This window comes from Phodopus roborovskii, unplaced genomic scaffold, assembly GCF_943737965.1.
Source record: "Phodopus roborovskii unplaced genomic scaffold, PHOROB, whole genome shotgun sequence".
Taxonomy (NCBI): domain Eukaryota; kingdom Metazoa; phylum Chordata; class Mammalia; order Rodentia; family Cricetidae; genus Phodopus; species Phodopus roborovskii.
The window spans coordinates 54,103,473-54,129,060 of record NW_026126407.1 but is presented as its reverse complement, the minus strand read 5'-3'; the positions used below and the strand labels follow the sequence as shown (position 1 = coordinate 54,129,060).

Genomic DNA, 25,588 nt, shown 5'->3' with positions numbered 1-25,588 from the left:
TAGAGGCTGACTATCTATCTAGGGGATAACCTTAGATTGTTGGAAATAGACCAGCAAGGAAAACAGTGTCTTTATTCCATACCATTTCCATTTACCCACATAATTTAACAGATTCCATTCTCTTGTAAGACATCACATACACACACAGGCACATACACGGACACACACACGCATATACACACATACCACAAACATGCATTTCATCCATATATATACACACACACATATATATATCCTACATGTGCCTACATATACACATATGCACATATAAACACACACACACACACACACACACACACACACACACACACACGGCAAAGCCACCACAAAGAAGACAAGCTGAGGAGCGGAAAAGAATAGTCACTGCTACATATTCTTTGTCACAGAGCCTTCTTATGTACCTGTTTCTGACTCACAAAGTACTTTAAGGATAGACTACTTTCCAAAGGAGCTAGTTACAAAATCATGGCCTGGCATGGAGCGTCTGAAAGTGGGATGCCGGTTTCCACGTGGGTGTTTGTGTGTCAGAAGGGCCAAGCTTCTTGTTCTTCACTCTTGCTCCCTGTCCCTTCCTTATTGCAGAAGAGAGTGAATTTCAGAGAAGTGAAAGGAAAAGTAGAGGTGGAGAAGGAATTTAAAATTATTTTAACGTTAGACTTGCAAAATAGAAACAACCAGGTTTCCTTATTGGCAGTCACCTCACCCTCGAGGGACTGTTTCTAGGACATTCCTGGTATACCACTATCAAAGGATGTCCATGTCCCTTATATAGAATGTAGAATATCTGTATATAACTCTGAGCCTCTCCTCATATGCTATAAATCATCACTGGATTATGTATGACATTCAGTACAATGTAAATGCTGCATGAATAATTGGACGCATTGTTCAGGGATAATGACAAGAAAAACTGTCTGCACATACCTACAATAGATGAAAAAGTTACTCAAATATGTACAATCTGTGGTTAGTTGAAACCATAGATATAGACCCACTGTATACATGAGATAAATATATGTTATTTTATTTTAGTCTATCATAAGGCTTGAAAGCACCTTTGTAATGTGGACCCACAATTGTGAGAAGTCAATAATAACCCTTTCCACTGATTCTCACTTTAAATAAAAAAATGGTTTTGGTTTCTGTGAGTGCTAACATGGATTGTCAGCTTGACAAGATCTGGAATCATGTAAGAAACACACTTCTAAGCATGATTCACAGGGTTATCTATATTAGTTTAACTCTGGGCATGCCTATACAAGGATGATTGACCTGAATCCCATGAGCTGGGGTCCTGAATTGCATACAGAAGAAACCAATCTGAGCATCAGCACTCACTCATCTCTTACTGATGGGAAAATCATGTGACCAGCTGATCTTCAGTTCCTGTCCTTGGGCCTTCTCCACAAGGATGGCCTGAAGGACTCTGAGCCTTTGTTTTCTCTTGCTTAAGGTACGTGTAACAGCACCCCCCAGTCAATTTACCTGCTGTTGTTATGATGGGGATGACAGCAGTTAAGGAAGATCAAAATATATAGACATGGGGCTTCATGCTAACACAAACTGAGACACAATGGTCATATCTAGTGTAAACTTCCATATTTTAGTTTTTAAGAAGACCTTTAATACCATACTAAGGGAGTCCTCATTTTAACTTTCAGGAGACCTTTACTACCATATTAGGCATTCTGCTCTTTAAATAGTTGAATAGTTTGTTTTCTCACTGCCCTTACCTTTTAAATATGGAAATCAATGCATAGAAATAGTTTCCACTGAATAACTTGAAGGGCTGGTCATGAATTTTAGATTGGATGACTGTAAGCCAATCAGCACTTTTACTGTCCCTGGTCACATGATATACCTAGGCCAATGAAATTGTGATATTTTCTGAAACCTGGATAAGAAGAAGTATTTCCTCTTTTGATCGTCATAAACTAGGAGATGTATAATTCATACCACTAATTGTGCCTGGGGTGGTATGTGTTGATTGGTCTTACTATGTAGGCTTGGCTGGCGTGGAGCTAGCTATGTAGTCTAAGCTGCCTTTGGACTCAGAATAATATGCCTACCTCTGCTTCCTGAGTTGTGGGCTTTAAGTTGTGTGTCATCACACCCAGCTTGATCATCATTTTGCTTGTCTTACATCTTGATTCTCAACTTGCTATGATGGAGAAAATCCTATAAGATTAATAAAACACATATCTGGGTGTGTCTGAGGCTTTGGCCTCATGAGGAATTTGACTTAGTTGTTGGTTCAGTCCAGACCAGTAGTAATAAAACATTTGAATATATGACTAGGAGGTAGTGGAACTGTGGAAAATTCTGCTTGGAAAAGTAGGTCATTGTGTTTTATTTATTATAGCACTATTCACAATAGCTAGGTGTCCACAACAGAAGAATAGGCAAAGAATAGTGTATACATACATTGGAAATTTTTCAGTGATAAAAAGAATGAAGTTAGCTGGGCGTTGGGGGCACATGCCTTTAATCACAGCACTTGGGAGGCAGAGGCAGGCAGATCTCTGTGATTTGAGGCCAGCCTGGTCTACAGAATTAGTTCCAGGATAGGCTCCAAAGAAATATAGAGAAACCCTGTCTCAAAAAAAAAAAAAAAAAAAAAAAAAAAAAAGAAGTAGAAGAAAATAAAAGGAAGAAGAAGTTATATCAATTGTATCAATTGCAAGAAACGGAGCAACAAGAGTTTATTATATTTGTCCAATTAAGCAAGTGTCCACAATAATCATTAATGTTTCCTAATTTGTAGTCCCTAGACTTTATAGAGATACATAATGCTCTGATAATGCTCTGTATGCATACATGGCCTGAGAGTAGGAGTGAGGTTGTACGTGTAAATGAAGGGGACTGTTGTGAATGGAGGGGACTGGGGAATCATAGTATGTTCAGCACATGGTCTGTGCCATCATGGCAGTTTGGCATCAGGCTCACAGAAGTGGACCTAGCCAACCACAGCTAAACACATGGAAACTGTGATCCCAAATTAACCTTTTCCCCTTTTAATTTCTACTCACATGTATTTCTCACAGTAGTAAAGCATAACTAACACCGAAGTTGAGGCTAACAAGAACATATGCTAAGAAAGGCAGAGTGGACAGATGTGATGAGCATCACTTCTTGTTCATACTGGTGCCTTGCTTGAGCCAGCCAGATTTATTCTCTACTCTATGGATGGGATTTTTAATTATGAAACAGCTACTTTTAAAACAGGGCAATCCAGATTTTTTTTGCTGTTATATCTAATGGATTACTATTATTAATAATCCAACATAACTAAAAAATCATTCCCTATCCAGACTCAAAATTTTACATTACAAAATATAATTTTTATCATTTGAAAGACAAAGTTTAAAACTGACAGTGTTGCTCTAGCTTGGAAATGTGATTGTCTGTATCAGTGTTTGGAAAGAGGCCTCCATAACAAGGCATAACAGATTAGCTCTGCAGTGAGCAGCAGCAGTACATTAAAAGAATATTAAGGTTGTGACAGGAAACGATATCAGTAAAAGCAATTCCTCGGAAAGGGAGAGGCGCCATATGTGCAGTCAGCATTGGCAATGTAAGGCCAGGAGGGGGGGTCCAGAATTAGGAAAGCCATTAAAGAGGCTTCCCACAGCGCCTCGAGTCAGAAGACATATGGCGCCTTTGCCCAACTTGGGAGGTTTGTTTCTCTTTGCTTCCATCTTCCTACTCATCACTGGGAGGAGATAGGATGAACAGCTGAACCAGAGTCAGCTGTGTGGGCTTTGATCTTATGAAAACTTGATGGGAAAAGCAAGGAGGTGAAAAGGAAAAAGAACACTGAGTTGTTCTGAGCTAGAAAGAGAGATCAATCAATGGTTGAGTACTTGCTGCTTTTCCAGAGGATGAAAGTTCAGTTCCCAGTTCACTCTCATTGGGTGCTCCCAAACACCTGTGAATCCAACATTAGTAGATTTGCATAAGTGTGTGCATGCACACATACACAAGCATGCACACATGCACTCATGCACACATGCAACCCAATAAATCTTAAAAACCCCACTTTGTTATAAATGCTCAGGCTTCAGTTCTGTGCATGGATAATTCTGACTTTGGTCAAACACTAGACCTTCCTCACTGCAGTTGTCACAACTAAAATTAGAGGGAGTTGCTCCTTTAACTGTGAAGATAGGCCAAGTTGCTCCCGTCCTGAGAGTCCTGCATCTTCCCCTCTAACTGAATTTTGCTCTCACTGTTTATGGAGTGATGCTTTAGCACAAGCCTTATGATCACTACTAGACTTGTGAAGGAAGGCGCTGAACTAAGCATCTTTGCAGTCATTTACGAACATTTCTTCTGACTTGATGCACACATCTGGATATTCTGTAAAGTGAGACTAAGTTTGGGAAGGTGAGAAACCTGATTTCCTGGGAGGAAAAAAGCCTTTGCCATACCTGTCTAAGAAGTGTTTGCTCTTTTCTTTCTTTTCACAAGTAGTTCAAAGAAACAGCCAACTACAAACTCAGGAACAGCAGCAAACATTGCTTGAAATGTCCACCAGCTTCAGGAGCCTCTGCAGCTCAGACTTCTCTCTGATTTTGTGAGGTATTCCAGAGCCTCTCCCCAGGAGAGGGCTTGAAAGTACAGCTCTGATGATGTCCTTGTCTGTTCTTTCTGTCTTACCTTGAAATTTAAGAGTACTCAGCTGACAAGGCAAAAATCCATGCTGGTCCTTTGTAAATATTTTTAGAAGCTAAAGAAATTCTCTGATAGGAAAGGCATTGGGAAGGTGGAGGAAGTTTAAGTTCATATTCATTTTCATATCCATCAATTCAAGTCAATGTTAAACTCAATGAGGCACCCTCCCTCAACCTCTGCCTTCCATCTTCTCTTTCTGTGTTCTCTGTCTTCCCTTCCATTCATTTCCTTTCCCCTCCTATCTTTTCTACTTCTCTCTCTCTCTTCCTCCCTCCCTCTCTCTCCCTCTCTCTTTCTCTCTTACACACACACACACACACACACACACACACACACACACACCTTCTCTTTTTCTCTTTCCTTCCTCTTTCTCCCCTAGCAGTCTCTACCTGTCTGGAGCTGTCTCTTCCTGTGTCCTTTCCCACCTCTCTTAAACATAGCAGTCTTCACTATTGTTGGAATGAATGTTGGTGAGATTTTACAGGACATTTTGACTCTTTGCTATCTTGTTGGTTGAAACAAACAAATTTCTTGTCAGGCACCCCAAGAGGCTGTCTTTTAGAGGCTTGAAACTTTCCTTTTTTTTTCTGTCAGTTTTAGAGTTTTGAGCATTACGAGAAATGTCTGTCTGCAAATGCCTGTTGTGACAGGACATGTCTCTAAATTCCTCACCTGTCTTCTGGAAGGGGTGTCTCACTTCAGTGTAGTCCTCTCTGGCTCAAATATGTGGGCTTTATTTCCCAAGTGGATTATTTGGAAACAAGGTTGCTTCCCCCCCCCCAAAAAAAACTGGTAAGTTCAAGGCTAAATGCTAGGAAAAGAAGAGAGCAAAGACTAAAGAAATTTTAGTGACTAATAAGCATGGATCACATCATCATTCTTAAGAAAGGTACACCAATTAAGCAAAAATGGGGTGCAATCCACTGCTGTACAAATTAGACTTTAAAACACCGCTATAATTGCCTAGGTCAGAGAAAGAGGTCATGATGGACATAGCTACCCTAGACAAATATAGATTCAAAAATTCCAAGAGGAGTAGGTATGGAGGCCAAGACAAAAGGATCCAATGTTCAAGGTCTACATAAGATGATGTCTCAAAAAACAAACAAGCAAACAACTAAAACTCACAAAACTAATTCCAGAGGGAAGTGTGTCAAAATAAATCTGATACTGTATCACATTCAGAATCTGTAGCGTACCATTAAAGTGTGAAGGTATAGGACTTAAGAGGGCTTTGTGGTGGGTTAGTGGTTAAGAAGGAATACTGATCCTATAGAGGACCTAAGTTCAGTTCCCAGCACCCAGCACCCTTCTCAGGCAGTTTACGACTACCTGTAACTCCACCTCCAGAGGGTCCTACATGCTCTTCAGTCCTCCACAGGCATATACACTACACATATGAATAGACACGCATTCTGACATATGTATATACATATAATTAAAGATAAAGATTTTAAGGTGAAATAGGACTTAAGGATATGCATACATAAAAACAGTAAGTTGCAAATGCTCAAGTGTTGACATACTTTGTGGTTTATCAACACGGTAAATGTTCTTTAGGTAAAATAGTGATTGCTGATAATTAGATGTAGTAATATATTAGTGAAAGTGCAGTGGAATGCAAAGTTAAGAAAATAATAAAGGGGTAGAACAATAACAGCAAAAACAGAACACAAAATATAACAAAACAAACATAGAAAGGAAGCTATACTATCAATGTCACTTTAAGACTGCTTCCATTCAGCAAATGTCTTTTTATATATATGTATATATATATAAAAGTACATGGTTATTTGACATAACAGGCAGATTTTTTTAAAAAAGAGGAATGGCAGGAAAGATCTTGTAGAAGACATTTATGGTATATCACGACACAACTAAGGAATACAATGTTGGTCCCATACTATATGGTGTTAGGAATTATTGTCACTTTGTTAGGTCAAGACATTGTAGTGACTTGATTTAAAATGCTGTATTAAGTGCTGAGGAGATAGAAAAGGCTTGCTTTGCATTTTGGACCTAAGTTTGGTTCTCAGAACCCATGTAACAACAAACAAAAACCAAACAAAACAAAGACAAGACAGGTATAGCTGCCAGCAATTATGCTAGAACTTGTGGGGGGGGGCAAGAGGAAAATGGAACTTAATTTCATAATTGGCACGCTCCAGGACAGTGAGACTGTGATGTAATAACAAGCAAAAAAGCATTAGAAGTCCACCTAAGGGACATTTCCAAGGGTTGTCCTTAGCCTCCACATGCTTGGGGCCACATGTGCACAACATACACACATACAAACGGTATGCTAAATAGGTGCATCTGTTCCATGTTCTTTCCAGGCATGGTTTGTTAGCTTCAGAGAACCTGGAGAGGGACATCTTGCTTGGCTTTGATGTAATATAAATAGTACTGTTGTGGAATATTCTTTTACACTGTGTGAAAATGTGTCACTGTGATTGGTTTAATAAAGAGCTGAATGACTGATAGCTATGCAAGAAGAGGTCTCTCTGGGGCAGAGAGACAGAGTTGCCAGCCAGACATGGAGGAAGCAGTATGGGCAGTACACAATAAAGGTAACTGAGCCACATAAAAACAACTAAAAGTGCATAGATTTTAAAATATGGGTTAATTCAAATTGTAAGAGATCATTAGCTATAGGATGAGCTTTCATAATTAATAGTAAGTCTCCATGGAATTTTTTGTGAGCTGGTGGCCCAAAGGAAAATCTGGCTACCCAGCACTTTATTGGTTACTGTTCCCTGAGCTGTGACACAACATCTGACCAAAGAAGCTTAAGGAAGGCTTTACTTTGGCTCACAATCAAGGCCAGTCCCTCCTGTCAGGCAAGGTGTAGGGAAAGAAAGGCATGTGGCAGCTGGTCATGTGGCATCCACTGCTAGGAACCAGAGAAATGAATGCTGGAGCTCAGCTCACTTTCTCTGTGTACTCGGTCCTGGGTCTAAGCCCATGAAATGGTGCTGCACTCCTTCAGGATGAAGGACCTCAGTCAGGTGTCCCTAGAATGACCTTCATAGCTGACATGCCTGGAGCTTTGTTTCCTACTTCATCCTAAAGCTCTTCAAACCATCTATGAAACTGATTCAGGGAGAGCAAAGATGGTCCTGGAATACAAGCAGCTCTCATGTTCCTCTCTGCATTGTTCTGGGTTTTCCTATGACTTGTAGATGTGTCTACTTCATTCTCACCATCACATCTGAAGATCTGTAGATACATCTAATGCATTCTCATCATCAAGTCTGCCAGGCATGGATTCCCATGCTGTTCATACTGGTCTCTTCACACTGAGGACTCAGTTGAGTTGATATAACTTTGGAGAGGAACCCACTTTCCTTCAGTGTGGTATAGAACCACTCAGAGGCATTATTTTCTGTTGAAGTCTCTGGTCAGACATTCCCCAGCCTTTTCAGCATGCTGCTTTCCTTCTTCTGCTAGGGAGGTTGTTTTCTGAAGTCCTTGTTTAACTAGCTCCTTGTTTTATTCCCAACACATTGAAGAACTCCTCCTTTAATGCATTGTTATGGTTTCACTGTGAAATGCTCTCCTCCCCATCCCAGGTTAAGGGTTTAACACGTGGTGTCCAGATGGTGGTGCTGTTTTGGAGGATGTAGACTCTTTTGCACCTGAAGCCTAGCACAGATATAGACTAATGGGGAGGAGGGAGGAGGCAAGCGAGTGGCAGATCTGAGTCCTGCCTTTGCTCTCTGTTTCCTATCTCACTAAGGGTATAGGAACAACAAACTCCAATCTTTAAGAATATGGCCAGACTTTCTCCACCACATGGACTATACCCATTCACTCCAGAAGCAAAAGTTCCCACTTCTTGTTTTTTGTCACAGTGAACAAAAAAGTAGCATAATCAGTGCTAATATCTCCATATATATTGGGTATTTGGAAGGGTGGAAAGGGGCAGGATAAACTAAGAAGAGGGCCTAGAATGGAGGGAGGGAGGGAGGAAGGGAGAAAAGGAAGAGACAAATTCAACACTTTGCCACTTAGTTGCAGATCTGAATTCCAAAATGGATTAGTACTTTCCCCAGCAATAAAGACTGTTCTGTTCCCTACTATCCTTGCTCTTTAGAAGATACTTAAAATTCTAAATCAAAATTTCCTGTTATATACATATTGTCAATTAACATAAATATGTAGTAAAAACCCAAATGTGAATATAATGGTTCACACTTAGCTTTTCTTTATTCACACATCACTGATAACAAACTCCATCCAGTGATCAAAGAAGTGAACACATCCATTTTGACATTTTTTTTGAAGCCTTGGCTTATGAAAGTTGCATGTTTTCAATTTAGATTATTTCCTCTGAACCTGAAACATGAAAAAAAGAGAAATAAATACTATTTTCTTTGGTCTTTGAGAATCACATTAACAGTTGCACAATAGTGTGAATTGATTTAACAATGTTGAATTTAAAACAGTTATGATCTCCTGGCCATGGTGGTGCACACCTTCAATCCCAGCCCTTGGGAGTCAGAGGCAGGTGTTTAATCTGAGGAGGCGGCAGCCTGGGATAGAGAGTAAGATCCAGGACAGCCAGGGCTGCAGAGAAAAACCCTGTCTTGAAGCCGAGGAGGATGAATGTCATTCTTCCTGGGTCTTCTTTTCTCTGTCACAGTAAGTACTGAGGAATTTGTGAACCTTGACTAGCTTGGATTCCAGAGCACCAGTGGGCATGTATCACAGGCTAGGAGCAACCTCTGCTGTATCATTCTTTTACTGTTTCTTCAATAAAACCTAACTCATATTAGTGCATACATGTTAGTCACTTGAAGAATGGGGTGGGAGGGTGTGAGAAGAAAAGAATGAACATGATGAATTTGTAGGATTGAGAGGGGGAGTGGCTGGCTGGTTTTCACTGTGGGAGAAACTAAAGGCTGTGGTGCATACATGGGCAAGACACAGTGAGGGCACATTGGGTGTATGTGGTGTTCACATACCTAACTTTGAGATATTGATAACAAGCCACAACAGCCTGGCATCATCCTGTCCAGTAGAACCACCCCAAAGCAAAGTAAATAGATGATTGTCCAGCTTGGACTGAGGTGATTTAGCATGAGCTTTTTGTCTCAAGAAGACAAAGGTGCCTCAGTTTCCTCATCAATAAAATAGTGACAATAGTAGAATCCATCTTATTAAAGTTGTTACAATAATTTAGCTAGGGAGTTGGAGATGTGGCTCTTGCAGAGGACCTAGAATCATCCCCTAGCATTTATATAGTGATTACCAAACATATGTAACTCCATTTTCAGAGAATCTGGGCCCCTCTTCAGGCCTTTGTGAGAACCAGACTCACATGTAGTGTACATACATACATACATGTAGGCATATAAAATAAAAATAAATGTTTTTAAAAAATATAATCCAGAGAGATCTTAGTGAAGCATGGAGAATAGAATTGGGCAAAGCATGGTTTCTATTTGAATGTAACTTCATAACTACTTTGGGTTCCAAAATTTGGTTATGGAGACTCTTTTATATAGCATGGCTTCTTTTAGCAATTATTTCAACTATGCAGGGAAGTTCTGATGCATTCAGAAGAAACCAGAAAACAAACAAATAGGGCAAGAAAAAGCATCTCTACCCAGCTAGTGCTTTTAAGTAGAAAGCAATCTTAATTTATCTTTAAAAATGAATCACAGATAAATTCTCATGAATCTCACAGGAGCTGAGTTTGACATAATGAGAACTTATTGTAACTGTATGGTAACAGTACTAAAGGAAGTAGTGAAGAAATGAAGGGAAGATAGAGAGAGGAGGGAGAAAATGGAGAGATGAAGTAAAAGGAAGAGAAGTTAGATTCAGAAAAGTGAGAGGCAGGAAGCTAAGAGAAAAAGAAATCTAGGGGAAAGCAAGGTTTATTGACTGGTTGACAAAACAGACTAAAAAAAATCAATAGTGTTTTCTCTGACACTTGAGATAAATTCCCAACAATGCTGGGAAGCTTGCTAACAGAGATGGGTCCCCATGACTGACAGCCTCTCTCCTGAACAAGTTAAAGTTTCTTTATTTTTACATCTCCTCGGGTGGGAAATGGTGCAGCCTGTCGCCTCTCCAAAAAGATGAAAGTGCCTTCATCAGCATGTCATCATGCAAGGGACTTCAGAGCTGGAGTAGGAGGTGGTGGAACTATAGGTAGAGATAATTTTTCTTCTCTTTTTTTGCATGTCAAGGGTGTGAATCAGTGATTGATTTTGTCTTCCAGGTCACTGGAACCTGACAGCATGGTAAGGCTTTGGAAGATCATTGCCAAAATTAGCACCAAAGAGAAAGAACAAGAGCACAGTTCCTCCAACTTTAGTGTTGCACAGGCAACTGTGGAGGAAGGACGCAGTGTGTAGAAGCCTTGCATGGGCTCCTGCCAAAGCTCCTGTTAAGCATGGGTGGCTACCAAAGCCAGTATGGACGCTCATGTCTGCTCTTACACAGCTGGCAGAACCAAAGCCTTTTCACACAGTCAGTGTACCTGAGCTCAGATGTGAACAAAATCCTAAAAGTGCACACAAATTTATGGTGTGAGCCTTAAAAGATGGGCTGCCATTATGAGGCTTGCTAGAGAAAACTAGCTTCAGCTAAAGTTTTTCCTTTAATTTCTCTTAACACCTTGTTCTTGGTGATCATAACAGAATATTCCTCTTCCTAGGTTACCCTAGTCAACATAATTGAATTAGCATCCCCCAAGAGTTTATTGCTTCGCTTAGAAAGATCAGGTTGGGTACTTAATCTGAAGTTCTGCCATTGCGTGAGAGTAACCTATTATGATGGGTCATTTTGTTTTTTTATAAAGTTAATTTGTTCTTTGGAGACTGTGGCTAGCCTAGTGGTTTATGGAACACTTGAGCAGAATGGATATATAATATTGTAATTGTTGCATGAAGATAAGGAAGCTTCTACCACTTGTCAGTCTTTGGCTGTGATCAAATTGTAGGAAATGAATGTGTCTAAAGTAAGTAACTACTTAAAACCTTTGCAACGTTAGTGGGAACACACGTGCTATCCATGGAACATATTCATTTGTAAGAGACTACAATTTTAAAATCCTTTTGGAAAAGGCTGGAGGAAGCAAGCTTGATCAATTAGTGTTTGCCAAACAAGCTTGAGGACTTCAGTTTGATACCCAGAAGGAACACTAAAAACTAGGGCATGGTAGACCATGCTTGCAATCCCAGGGCTAGGGAAGTGAACTCAGGGAAACCTTAGAGCTCACTGGCTAGCCAGCCTAGCCTGTTCGGCTGGTTCAGGACAGTTGAGAGATCCTCTTTCAAAAACAAAACTAAACAAAACAAAACCCCCAATAAGATGAAGAGACAAGAGAGATGACTCAGTGCTTAGAAGGATGTGCTGTTCTTGCACAGGATCTGAGTTGAGTTTCTAACACCCATATTGGCTGCCCGTAGCCACACCTCTACTTCCAGTTCCACAGGATTCTCCCTCATGTGGATAGCATCCTGAGGAATGACACCCCAGTTTGTACTGTGGCCTATACACACAAACACACATGTACTTGCAGACACATGAACACACACATTAACACACATATATCTGTGCACATAAACATATACTATTCACACACCTACACAGAAAATACTTAAAAAATCCAGAAACCTCACATCCCTAGTTTGGTCTTCACATACTGTAATATGTTTTGTAATGAGACATTCACTTCTTTCTATTCCCTGCAAAACTGTTATCCCTACAATATATGGGAAGGCAATTTGTGACAACTCAAGTGGAAACACAAAAGAAGAGTGTGTATGCCCTATAGTTAGGAGACAAGTATTAGATAATACTGTGTGTTTTACATTTATCCATATTATCACTTAAAGAGAAATAACATCCCTTGGGGCACATGAAGAAGGAAGACCCTTTTGTGATTCCAAAGCCTGGGGCTCTAGATGTGACCAAAGCCTAATGATGGATGAGTTCCAGTTGACCAAAGTAACTGTCTTTTGAGGGAATGGGTACTGTAAAAAAATGTCTTGCTAGCTTTGCTGATTTACATGGGCAAGAAGGCTTTCAGGCAGAAATAGTTTCTGCCTTTGGGGTTTCTTGATAAAAGGTATCAGCTGAGCCAGAGGAAAGAGAAGAATGCAGCTGGAATAACTGATGTTTTAGCTCCATTCACTCCAGGCCACTGTGGCTGGCTGCTGTCTACACCCTCTTTGCATTGTTCTTAGCCCTCACTTCAAAGATCATGATTATTTATGTTAGTTTCCCTAAGTTATTCATTAAATCATGTGAGTAATTTCTTTTATAAACTTTCCTCCAACCACTGCTTCTGTCTCTTACTAGAATTTACATTAATTCTACGATGAAACAAGGCTATAAATACCTGCAGCAAACAAGATAACATAACAGTGTGGACACACACACACACACACACACATTTTATGTGTCATGTATATTTGTGTTTCATGTGTAGGGTGTATGGAGGAAGCTGGCATGCATAATTAGCTCATAACATTTTGATCATTCATCTTTTCTTTCTGAAGTTCTTGAACACATCTAGAGGATTAACTTTTCAGAAGCTAGAATCAATGCATCCAACATACCCCAGCAGGTGTTTCCTTAACTGTATTTCTCTGTTGAAGTTGGGTGTTGAGTATGAAAAGGACTTGGGCAGGCAGCCTCTGTAAACTGATCTGAGAGAGTCTGCATGTTAAAGCCTGGACAGCATGCTGTTATAATTTAGAGTTGGTATGCCCTACCGGAGTCCTTTAGGTCATTGGGGATATGCTCACAAAGGAGATTGTGGGACTTCAGTCCCTTTCTCTTTTGTTCTATAGACACCTTGCCTTTCATCCAACAGACCCACTAGAGCTCAAAGAAATAGAGCTACTATATAGTAGACTTAAACCTCTAAACTCCTGAGCTCAGCAACTCATGAGACTGAAGTAGGAGGATCACTCAAGTCACAAACTCAAGATCAGCCTGGAAATTAACTTACTGTGGTTTTATTGTCAATTGGACACAATCTAACCTAGGAAGAGGAAGTCTCAGCTGAGAATTGTATTGACTGGATCAGACTGGCCAATGGACATGACCATAGGACATTGTCTTGACTACCAACTGACATAGGAAGGGCCAGCCTACTTTGAGGTCCTGGGTTGTATAAGAATGTTAGCTGAGCCTAAGCCATTGAGCCAACCAGCAAAGGAGCCAACAAAAAGTGCTCCTCCATGGTTTCTGTTTCAGCTCCTGCTTGAGTTCTTGCCCCAGATTCCCTCAGTGATGAAAGTGCAAGCCGAAACAAGCCAGTTCCTCCTCAAAGTTGCTTCTGATCATGGTGTTTATCACATCAGAAAGCAAACTACTAGAACAATGTAATGAGATTCCATCTCCTAACAAAACCAGCCAACCAACCAACCAACAAATGCCCATTATACAACACAATAAAAACTAAGCATAAAAGTCTAGAGTTAAACAAACTTGTAGGATGTCCATTTCAGGAACATCAGTGCTCTAGCATTTAGGTTCTTTCCATTCACTGATGGGAGATGTCATTCTGTGAATTATGTTTCTCATACTGGTTAATGAATAAAGCACTGTTGGCTAATAGGAAAGCAAGATAGGTGGGACTAGGAGACAAGGAGGAAAGAGGAAGCAGGAAGGAGGAGTCAGCATGGAGAGACCTGGGAGAGCACAACACCAGCCCATTTCCCTGTAAGATGAATCCATGTGAAAATACATAGATTAACAGAAATGGGTTAATACTTAAGACAGAGCTAGCTGATAAGAAACTAGTGCCTGGCCAACAGCATTATATCTAATACAAAATCTCTGTGCGTTAATTGGGGCTGGCGCAGTGGCAGGACCAGACCAGTGGCAGGAAAAAACCTACTCCTTACAATTCATCTGCCATAGGACACAGCTGAAATGCTTAAATGATTTGTTCTCTTGTTTTAATACACTGAATTGACATTTGGTCCAGTGGGAATAGACATGTAGAAAACACTTAAAAGAAGGATTCTTTTATCTTCTTAACATTCTCACGTGCAAAACATACACAATTTGTTCCAGCTCTAACCTACAGGGAAAAGTGTGCTTTGAGCCAACCAAAATTAACTACCATCACAAGAAGGAAACTAAAGGAAGCTGGTAAACAAGCTGTGATCAATGGCCACAATGATGTATATTTTTAAAAGCCTTATAATATTGGCCTTATAAGAATCATTAATAAAATAATTTTTTAAAAGAGGTGGGGGTTCAAGAGATGACTCAGCAGTAAAGAGTACTTGCTCACATTGCAGAGACCCAGGTTCAATTCCCAGCACCCAGTGTTGGTTCACAGCCTGCTACAACTCTAGGTTTAGATAATCTGGTGTCCTCTTTTGGTCTCTGATTGCACAGACTTGCTAATGGTGAACATATATATGCAAAAACACTCATGCACATGAAATAAAAATAATTCTTTTTAAAAAGATACATTAACAAAGTTTACGTTATAGCCATAGTGCCCCACCTCAGATCCCCAAACATTACTTAAGTCTAACATTAATAATAAAAAGGTAAGGAGTTAAAAGAAAAGCTGTAAGCTGGGAAACATTGGTTTCAGACAGTTTGGATATGCATGCATCCAGTATTCCAAGATCCACTTTCAACCACTCATGTTAGAGCTGGTCAACACAACAAATTCCCCAGTGAATTCTGGTCTTGTCTGCCCTTGTGTTTTCCCTATGTATCATTTGAAGAATATGGCATAAAGTTGTGGTAGCCAGAAGACATTTTCATCTTCAAACTGAAACTTTGGAGATGTGTGCTTTAGGGTTATTCTTTCTCAGAACACAGCTAAAAGAAGCTTAAGCCCTAAGAAATTTGTAGGCATTCCTACCCATTGTCCCATCTTAATGTCCATAGCTCAAGCTTAGTTACCTTTGTCTCCAGCTGAACACTGATAGCTCAACTTAATATTTATATCCTAGATAAACACCCATGCCCCCTTAAGCATCCATAGCCATTGTTAGCATCCTTAAACCAACCTAAACATTCACATTCTTTGTTTTATTTTACATATCGATTCCAGTTACCTCTACCTACCTGCCTCCCTCCCTCTGTCTTTCCCTCACTCTCACCCTCTCATGCCCCCTACCACCCTCCTTTCCCATCCCCTCCCACTCCACATGTAGGGTGATGTCTTCTAGGAGGGGTCATCTAGATCTGTCAAGTCATTTGGAGCAGGGACTAGGACTTCTCTCCTGTCTCTAGGTTAAGGGGATGTGCCCCCAAAGTCCTTTTGTGCATCAGGAATACATCCCAGTTCCATTGTCTGAGGTCCCTTTGACATCCCAGGCCTTCTAACTGAGATCCATGTTCAGGGGGTCTGAGTCAGATCCGTGCTGGATTCCAAGGTATCAGTCTGGTAGCCCATTAGCTCCTCCTTGTTCAGGTCAGCTGTCTCTATGTGTTTCTGCAACCTGGTCTTGTCCTCTACCTCTGCATCTGGATTCTAGTTCGACTCAGTGTTTAGTTATGGGTGTTTGCTTCTAGATGAGGGCTCCATGATGGTGGATAAGTTAGTCATCTATCTCATTATCAAGGAGGGGCATTTCCACTGTTTCTCAAATTGTTAGCTGGGGTCAGTCTTATAGGTCTCTGGACAATTCTCTAGGTTTAGTTTTCTCTTCAAACCTATAATGGCTCCCCATTTTATGTTCTCTCTTACACACTCTCTCTCTTTTCTCTGCCCTGACTCAATCCTCCTAGTCCCACATGCTTTTCTCTCCTTCCCTTCTCTTTTTCCTAGTTCCGTCTCCACTAACTGCCCCCCTTCCCAAATGCTCTAGAGATCTTGCCCCTTTCCCCTTCTGTGAGGAACTTTATATGAATCTCTTAGAATTGTACTTGTATCATAGTTTGTCTGGTGGTGTGAATTATAGGCTAGTGATCCTTTGCTCTATGTCTAAAATCCATATATGAGCAAGTACATACCATGTTCCTCTTTTTGTGACTGGATTACCTGTTTCAGGATGGTTTCTTCAAGTTCCATCCACTTGCCTGCAAATTTCAAGATTCCATTGTTTTCTTTTGTCCCCCACCCCGGCAGAGTAGTATTCCATTATGTAAATGTGCCACAACATTTTTACCCATTCTTCAGTTGAGGGGCATCTGTGTTGCTTTCAGGTTCTTTCAATTGTAAATAATGCTGCTATGAACAGAGTTGAGCACATGTCTTTGTCAGATGCATGTGGATCATTTGGATATATGCCTAAGAGGGGAATTACAGGGTCCTGTGGTAGACTAGTTTCCATTTTTCTGAGGAATTGTCATACTGATCTCCAAATTTACTGTACAAGTTTGCACTCCCACCAGGAGTGGAGGAGTTTTCCCCTTTCTCCACATCCTCTCCAGCATAAGTTGCTATAGGTGTTTCTAATTTTAGCCATTCTGGCAGAGGTAAGATGGTATCTCAAAGTTGTTTTGATGTGCATTTCCCTGATAGCTAAGGATGGTGAACACTTTCTTAAGTGTCTTTCAGCCTTTTTGATTTCCTTTATTGAGAGTTCTCTATTCAGTTCTATACCCCATTTTTTAATAGTGTTATTTTGTGTTTTGTTGACTAGTTTCTTGAGTTCTTTGTATACTTTGGACATCAGCCCTCTGTCAGATATAGGATTGGTTAAGATCTTTTCCCAGTGTGTGGGCTGCCATTTTGTCTTGTTAACTGTCCTTTGCCTTACAGAAGCTTCTCAGTTTGAAGAGGTCCGATTTATTATTGTTGATCTCAGTGTCTGTGCTACTGGAGTTATGTTCAGGAAGCAGTCTCCTATACCAACTTGTTCAAGGGTACCTCCCACTTTCTCTATTAAGAGGATCAGTGTGGCTGGATTTATGTTGAGATCTTTGACCCATTTGGACTTTAGTTTTGTGCATGGCAATAGACATGGGTATATCTGCAGTCTTGTACACACCATCATCCAGTTGTGCCAGCATCATTTGTTGAAAATGCTTTCCTCCTCCCATTGTGTATAATTTAGCTGTTTTGTCAAAAATCAGTGGTTCATATGTGTGTGGGTTAATATCAGGATTTTCAATTTGATTCCATTGGTCTACTTGTCTATTTTTGTGCCTATACCAAGCTGTTTTCAAGAATATAGCTCTGTAGTAGAGCTTAAAGTCGGGAATGGTGATGCCTCTTGAAGTTCTCTTATTGTACAGGGTTGTTTTGGCTATCCTAGGTCTTTTCTTTTTCCATATAAAGTTGATTATTATCCTTTCACGGTCAGTGAAGAAATATGCTGGGATTTTGATGGGGATTGCATTGAATCTGTAGATTGCTTTTGGCAAGATTGCCATTTTTACTACATTTACCATATCTATCCAAGAGCATGGAAGATCTTTCCATTTTCTAGTATCTTCTTTAATTTCTTTCTTTAAAGACACAAAGTTCGTATTATATAGGTATTTCACTTGTTTGGTAAGCATTATCTCAGCCCCTTTATCGTCTGAATAAAGTAGGGCTACTGGTTTTTTTTTTTTTTTTTGTTTTGTTTTTTGTTTTTGTTTTGTTTTGTTTTCTTTATCTTGAATTCTTGAATCCTGCTAGTTTGCTGAAGGTGTTTATCAGCCATGGAAGTTCCCTGGTTGAGTATTTTGGGTCACTTATGTAAACTATCATATCATCTACAAATAAAGTTTGACTTCTTCCTTTCTACTTTGTCTCCCCATGAACTCTTTTTGTTATCTTATTGCTTTAGCTAGAACTTCAAGAACAATATTGAAGAGATATATATAGAGAGGGCAACCTGTCTTGTTCCTGATTATAAAGAAATCACCTTAAGCTTCTCTCCCTTCAGTTTGATGTTGGCTGTTGCTTTTAGTATGTTTAGTTATATGTTCCTGTTATCCCTGATCTCTCCAAGACGTTTATCTTGGAGGGGTGTTGGATTTTGTTGAAGGCTTTTTTAGCATCTAGGGAGATGATCATGTGGTTTTTCTTTTCCAGTTTTTTTTATATGGTGGGTAATGTTGATAGATTTTTGTATGTTAGACCATCCCTGCAACACAGGGATGAAGCCTACTTGGTCTCATGGTGGATGATTTCTCTGTTGTATTCTTGGATTCAGTTTGCCAGTATTTTATATTCATGAGGGATATTGGTCTGTATTTTCTTTTTTATTTGTGTCTTTGTGTGCCTTGGGTACCAAGGTGATTATGGCCTCATGAAAAGAGTTTGGTAATGAACCTTCTGTTTCTATCATGTGGAGCAATTTGAGGAGTATTGGTATTAGCTCTTCTTTGAATTTCTGGTAGAATTCTGCATTGAAGCCCTGGGGTTTTTTGGGTTGGAAGGTTTTGATGACTGCTTCAATTTCACTAGGGGTTATAGGTCTATTTAAGGTGGTTGTCTGTTCTTGATTTAATTTTTGTATGTGATAGTTATCCAGAAATTTGTCCATTTCCTTTGAATTTTCAAATTTTGTGGAGTACAGGTTTTCCAAATATAACCTGAAAATTGTCTGGATTTCCTCAGTGTTCATTGTTATGTCCCCCTTTTTGTTTCTGATTTTGTTAATTTGTATGTTCTCTATCTGCTTTTTGGTTAGTTTGGATAAAGTTTTATCTATCTTGTTGATTTTCTTGAAAAAACTAACTCTTTGTTGCATTATTTTTTTGTATTGTTTTCCTTGTTTCTACTTTATTGATTTCAGCATCAAATTGATTATTTCCTGGCGTCTACTCCTCCAGGGTGTGTTTGCTTCTCTCTGTTCTAAGGCTTTCAATTGTGCTCTTCATTCTCTAATGTGACTATCCTCCATTTTCCTCATATGGGCACTTAGTGCAATGAACTTCCCTCGTAGTACTGCTTTTAAGGTATCCCTAATTTTGGGTATGTTGAGTCGTCATTCTAGGAGATCCTTAATTTCTTTCTTTATTTCTTCTTTGTCCCAGGTATGGTGCAATTGCACCTTGTTCAGTTTCCATGAGTTTATAGGGTTTCTGTGATTTGTGTTGTTGTTGAATTCCAACTTTAAAGTATGGTGGTCTGATAAGATACAGGGGTCTACTCCATTTTTTTTTTTTTTTTTTGTATCTTGAATATGGTTGATTTTAGAGACGGTTCCATGTGGAGCAGAGAAGAATGTATATTCTTTTGTGTTTGGATGTCTGTTGAGAAATCCATAGTTGTTGAAAACTTCTGTTAGTTCTTTTGTTTCTTTGTTAAGTTTCTGACTGGTGGTCCTGTCTAGCCATGAGACTGGGGTGTTGAAGTCTCCCACTACAAGTATGTGAGTTTTTATTTGAGCTTTGAGTTTTAGTAGCATTTCTTTTACGAATGTGGGTGCCTTTGTATTTGGGGCATAGATGTTCAGAATTGAGACTCTGGGATGATGGATTTCTCTTGTGATGAATATGAAGTGACAGCCTTCATATCTTTTGATTGATTGTGGTTTGAAGTCTCACTTGTTAGATATCAGGATAGCCACACCTGCTTGCTTCTTGGTTCCATTTGATCAGAAGATCTTTTCCCAACCCTTTACCCTGAGGTAATTAATATCTGTCTTTGAAGCTTAGATGTGTTTCTTGTATGCAGCAGAACAATGAATTCTGTCTTCGTATCCATTCTGTTATCCTGTGTCTTTTTATAGGCGAGTTAAGACCATTAATGTTGAGGGAGAGTAAGGACCATTGAATATTAATACTTGTTCGTTTTAGATTTGTTGTTGGCAGTGTTATTGTGACTATATTTGCCCTGCTTTACCCTTGGGTTCTGGTTAAGTGGGATTATCTATTGCCTATGTTTTTGAGAGTAGTTAACTTCCTTGGGTTCTAATTTTTCTTCCAGAATGTTCTTTAGGGCTGGATTTGTAGATACATATTGTGAAAATCTGGCTTTGTCATTAAATATCTTTTTTCTCTGTCTATAGTGATTGAGATTTTTGTTGGTTATAGTAGCTTGGGCTGGCATCTGTGCACTTTTAGTACTTGTAGAACTTCCATCCAGGATCTTCTGGCCTTGAGAGTTTCCATGGAGAAGTCAGGTGTAATTTTGATAGGTCTGCCTTTATATGTTACCTGGCCTTTTTCCTTCACTGCTCTTAATATCCTTTCTTTATTCTGTATATTAGGTGTTTTGATTATTATGTGTCTGGGGTTCTTTTTTCTTTGGTCCAGTCTATTTGATCTTTACTATGCTTCTTTAACTTTCATGGGTATGTCCTTCTTCAGATTGGGGAAGATTTCTTAAATGATTTTGTTGAATATATTTTCTGTACCTTTGATCTGGGCTTCCTCACCTTCCTCTATGCCTATTATTAATAGTTTTGGCCTTTTCACAGTGTCCCACATTTCCTGGATGTTTGTGTTAAAGATTTGTTGGATTTAAGATTTTCTTTGGTCGATGAATCTATTTCTTCTAGTTTATCTTCAGTGCCTGAGATTCTCTCTTCCATCTCTTGTATTCTGTTGGTTATGCTTGTGTCTGTAGTGCCCGGTTTTTCTTTATGGTCTCTATTTTAGTTTTCAAGTCTTTAACAGTTTCCTACACCTGTTTTTTTTTTTTTTTTTTTTTCTTGGCTTTCCATTCTTTAAGAGATTTGTTCATTTCTTCCAATTTTTGTTTCTTTTTTCTTTCATTTCTTTAAGGGATTTTCTCACATCATCTTTGAAATCCATGGCCATACCACCCTGAACACGCCTGATCTTGGAAGCTAAATAGGGTGGGGCCTGGTTAGTACTTGTATGGGAGGCCTCTATCATTTTTATGAAGATAATTTTTAAGTTGTTTTCTTCTGGTGGTGTCATGCTTATCTTTCTATTGTTAAGTTTTTCTTGTATTACCATCTTTCCGTTGCTTCTTCCAGTGGGTGCAGGTGGGTCTCTCTCTCTCTATGGTTCTCCCCTCCCCCCCGTGGATTTGGGTGGGTTAGAAGTTCAATGCCAGTAGCTCTGGGTGGTCCAAGCTCTCTATGAGGTCTCTCCTTAGGCCCTCCAGCAGAGGCCCAGCGATAGAGGTCAAAGATCCAGCAGGCAGGGACTCAGGATGATCCTGTGGGGATAGGTGGATCTCTAGCCAGGAGCCAGGAACTCCATCTGTGGAGTGGGGATGGGGTTCAGAGATCAGGCAGGTGAGATTTGGAGCATCCACATTCTTATGTGAGCATCCCTAATTTCAGCTGAGCATCCATAGCCCCAGCTGAGCATCCATAGCCCATTTCATGTGTGAATCCATATCCCCAGCCCTAGCTGAGCATTCAGACAACATTCAGAAGCATATGTCATGCAGGTGCTGAACTCTTTGGGTGTGGAGCCCAGTTGAGACTTCTTGTAAGTCCAACCCCAGCTGCTATCTGATTAAAACTACAGCAAATATTCCAAGTGAGAGCTATCTCTCCTACACAGTACACAAAACCAGGAGAGATATTAGCTAATTATTCCAAACCCATGCATTTGAAATCATTCTGTTGTGCAGTGATATATACTTGCCTACCAGATTGCCAGTTACACAAAAACAATTAGGAAGAATAATTAAAGGTAAGGGTAACACAGGAGTTGGAAGTGAAATTTGTGGGAAGTAATAGAGCCCATTGAAAGCCAGAGAACAAATCAAAACATAGCAGTGAGAGGCCATTTAGCAGGGAGAGGCAGGGATAAACAGTCAAAAACAGCACCAGATCCTCACAATAACCAATACCAATTTTATCCCATCAGGCTCACGTATTCTTGGTAATACAGAGTTAGGAAGACAAATTACACTCTCATCAGCATATTATTTTGCAACCCTCTGAGTTAAAGAGTTGCTTTTAAGAAAGGTTTTTATTGTCAAGGATGAAATAGTGACATTGTGTTAGAATTTCAGCAGGTAAGTTTCTGTTTTCCATAAATTTATTAACAAAGAACACTTCTGTAACAGTCTCAACACTGATTGTGTTTCAGTACCTACTAGGACAATAGAAACACATTATCATATTATATTTTAATTTTATTTATAGTGTATGTGTGTGTGCATGCATGTATATCATGTCACATATGTGGAGGTCAAATAAATTTGGAAATCAGTCTCACTTTCTACTTTGTTGAAGCAAAGAGGTCTCTCTTGTTTCTGCTGTGCAGTCCAACTGGCCTGTGAGCTGGTAATTACTCTTCTGTAGAAGTGTTTGGATTACAGCTGTATATCACAGCTGGCTTTGTACATGGGTATAAAGGATCAAATTGGGGTCATCAGGCTTCTTACAAATGCTTTTCCCACTGAGCCATCTCCCCAGCACCATATTCCTTAATTCCCAAATTTATTACTGAAGAGACATTGGTGTATGGTAATGACTTTCTTTTCTAGACTCTGTCCCTAAAACAATAAACATAATGGAACTCATGCCTCCAACATGTCACTATCCATCAGTGAATTAGCAGGGAAGATGCCAAAACTGACATATACTGAACATAAACTACTTGTGAAAGGTAGTATTCCAGTTGGCTTTTCTCTTTCTTTCCTCCCTTCCTTCCTTCTTCCCTTCCTTCCCACACTGGCCTTGAACCTCCTGATACAACCTCCCATGTATGAGGTTACAAGCATGTACTACCACTCTCAGCCCTTTATTATCATTTTTAATTCCTTACAGCTGCCTTGTCTAGTAAACTTTGTCCTGTTTTTAGTTGAAGAAGCTATGCCTTGGGGAACTTGCAGAGACTCAAAATAGAGGATGGCTTCTGCTACATTATATAGTATCTATGTCCCACCATCCACTCTATCTGCATTTATGGAAACCTACTGCATAAAATGTGCCATCAACCAATTTACTTACTTTGACCACACCAAAATCCTTCATAATAATTTTAGGTCCCAGCAGAAGTGGAAACAGACCTCCCTGGAATCTTCCCTCCCACTTCCACACCAAGCCCTCTTGTCTCTTTCCAGCCCCTGTTTAATTTGGGGATTCCTGAGGACTTCTTAGAGTCTTTGTCATTTTTACAATGGCTGTTTCACTTTGACTTGGAGAAAACTATATTAAATCAGCGTTTGTATTCATGTACATTCCTTAAAGATCTCCCAAATAAGTTGATTCCCAATGAACTTACGATTTTAATTCATTTTACCCATTGCAGCTGCAAAAGAGAGTCACATTTTTAAATGTGCAATGACATATGGCTGTTCATTATTTATACATTCTGTAGCACACTATAAATTTTTCTTTGGACATATATCGAGGCACTGAAACCATTTTGGTTGCAAACACATAAATCATGCTTACAGTTATTAGTCTAAATGTAACACCACCAGGGTTCTAGATCAAAACCTTTAAAATCTATTGTAATTGATGTCTGCATGCATAACTTATGTCTGATTTTATTAAAGGTTCTCATTATTATTTTTATATATGGAGTATTATCATCCTAGCTCTGCTTCTCTATACAGAGTAATTATTTTGAGGCACAGGATTCAGAGAGGACATACAAGTGGGAAAAGGTGCCAGGGTCAGGGTGGGGAGGCTGGCAGGCTCTTTGTGAAATGTTTAAAAGAAAGGAGAAAATATGGGTGTCGTATTTCAGTGCGGTCTAACTAATTCATGCAATGATTTTGTTAATTTAGTTCCCAAATGCCTTTTCTTGTGTACCAATTGACATTCATTGGAGACAAATAAAACAGTGGCGGAGTTGTGTCAGCTAAATTATAAATTAGTGAAAGGGTAAGTGAGTAAGCTGCATTCCCAGGGCTGCCACTGGTCTAGGCTTTCCAAAGACCAGAAGCACTTAGATTGATCTATACATCACAGCTTCGAGATACCTCAGCGAAATGGGGACTGAAGATTGATGACACTTCCCAGGCTCATTAGAAAGCCTCAAGTTGATGAGCTGGGTCGCTTGGAAAGCATGACTGCAGAGTGCTGGCAGGATCACCCCAGGGGACAGGCTGTGTCAAAGTGGCAGAGAAGGCAAAAACAGAAGAGAACTTTCCATGGAGGAGAGACAACTCAAGGAAGGAAGCAGGATACAGTCTATAGGAAAGTGAGGTGAAGGAATTATGGGGACATAACTCTCATGACCCTGTAAACCACACTTTCTTCCCCCTCTGGGCCATCAATATCCTGGGGCCACAGTTGTAGAGCTTGTCAGAACTTTGTTTTCTCATCTTCACAGTAAGTCACAATGTCCACCTACCGGGAATTGCTACAGCTTAAAGTTTATACCAGGAAAGCCAGTTCTTGAGACGAGGACCATGGACTTCCCTACGCCAGCTGCAGCTTTCCGCTCCCCTCTGGCCGGGCAGTTATTCAAGATTGAAGGAGTGAAAGGTGTCTTCTTTGGACCAGATTTCATCACAGTTACAAAGGAGAATGAAGAATTAGACTGGAATTTACTGAAACCAGTTATTTTCGCAACAATTATGGACTTCTTTGCATCTGGCTTACCTCTGGTGACTGAGGAAACACCTCCAGGAGAAGCAGGTTCTGAAGAAGATGATGAAGTGGTAGCAATGATTAAAGAACTGTTGGATACTAGAATAAGGCCCACTGTGCAGGAGGATGGGGGTGACATGATCTACAGAGGCTTTGAAGATGGCATCATGTGGCTGAAGCTCCAGGGCTCCTGCACCAGCTGCCCCAGCTCCATCATCACCCTGAAAAGTGGCATTCAGAACATGTTGCAGTTTTATATTCCAGAAGTGGAAGGTGTAGAGCAGGTGATGGATGATGAATCAGATGAAAAAGAAGTAAATTCACCTTAAATAATCCAAATTTTCATTGGCTGAAACTTTTGGATTTGACTGTACAAAGACTTATTAATCTCTGCTATGGAAGGTGGTTAATAAAATGTTTCCTTCCTCCAGAATGATATAAATGTAAACAAAAATTAATGGAATAGATATTAAAGGTTTATTTTAATATATTAATTATATTAGTAATAGGTTTCACTATGAGATTCTCATCTAGGTATACAATGTATTTTTATC

General features: G+C 39.8%; 1 protein-coding gene across 1 annotated transcript in view; it reads left to right on the top strand.

Moving 5' to 3' along the window:
* LOC127218769 (NFU1 iron-sulfur cluster scaffold homolog, mitochondrial-like) overlaps nucleotides 1-25,378 on the top strand; it is a 188,782-nt gene extending 163,404 nt beyond the window's left edge. The window contains exon 3 of the mRNA XM_051179751.1: nucleotides 24,775-25,378. Within this exon, the coding sequence (XP_051035708.1) occupies nucleotides 24,775-25,363 (589 nt within the window). The 3' untranslated portion in view covers nucleotides 25,364-25,378. The remainder of the gene's footprint in view (nucleotides 1-24,774) is intronic.
* Nucleotides 25,379-25,588: the final 210 nt, after the last annotated feature.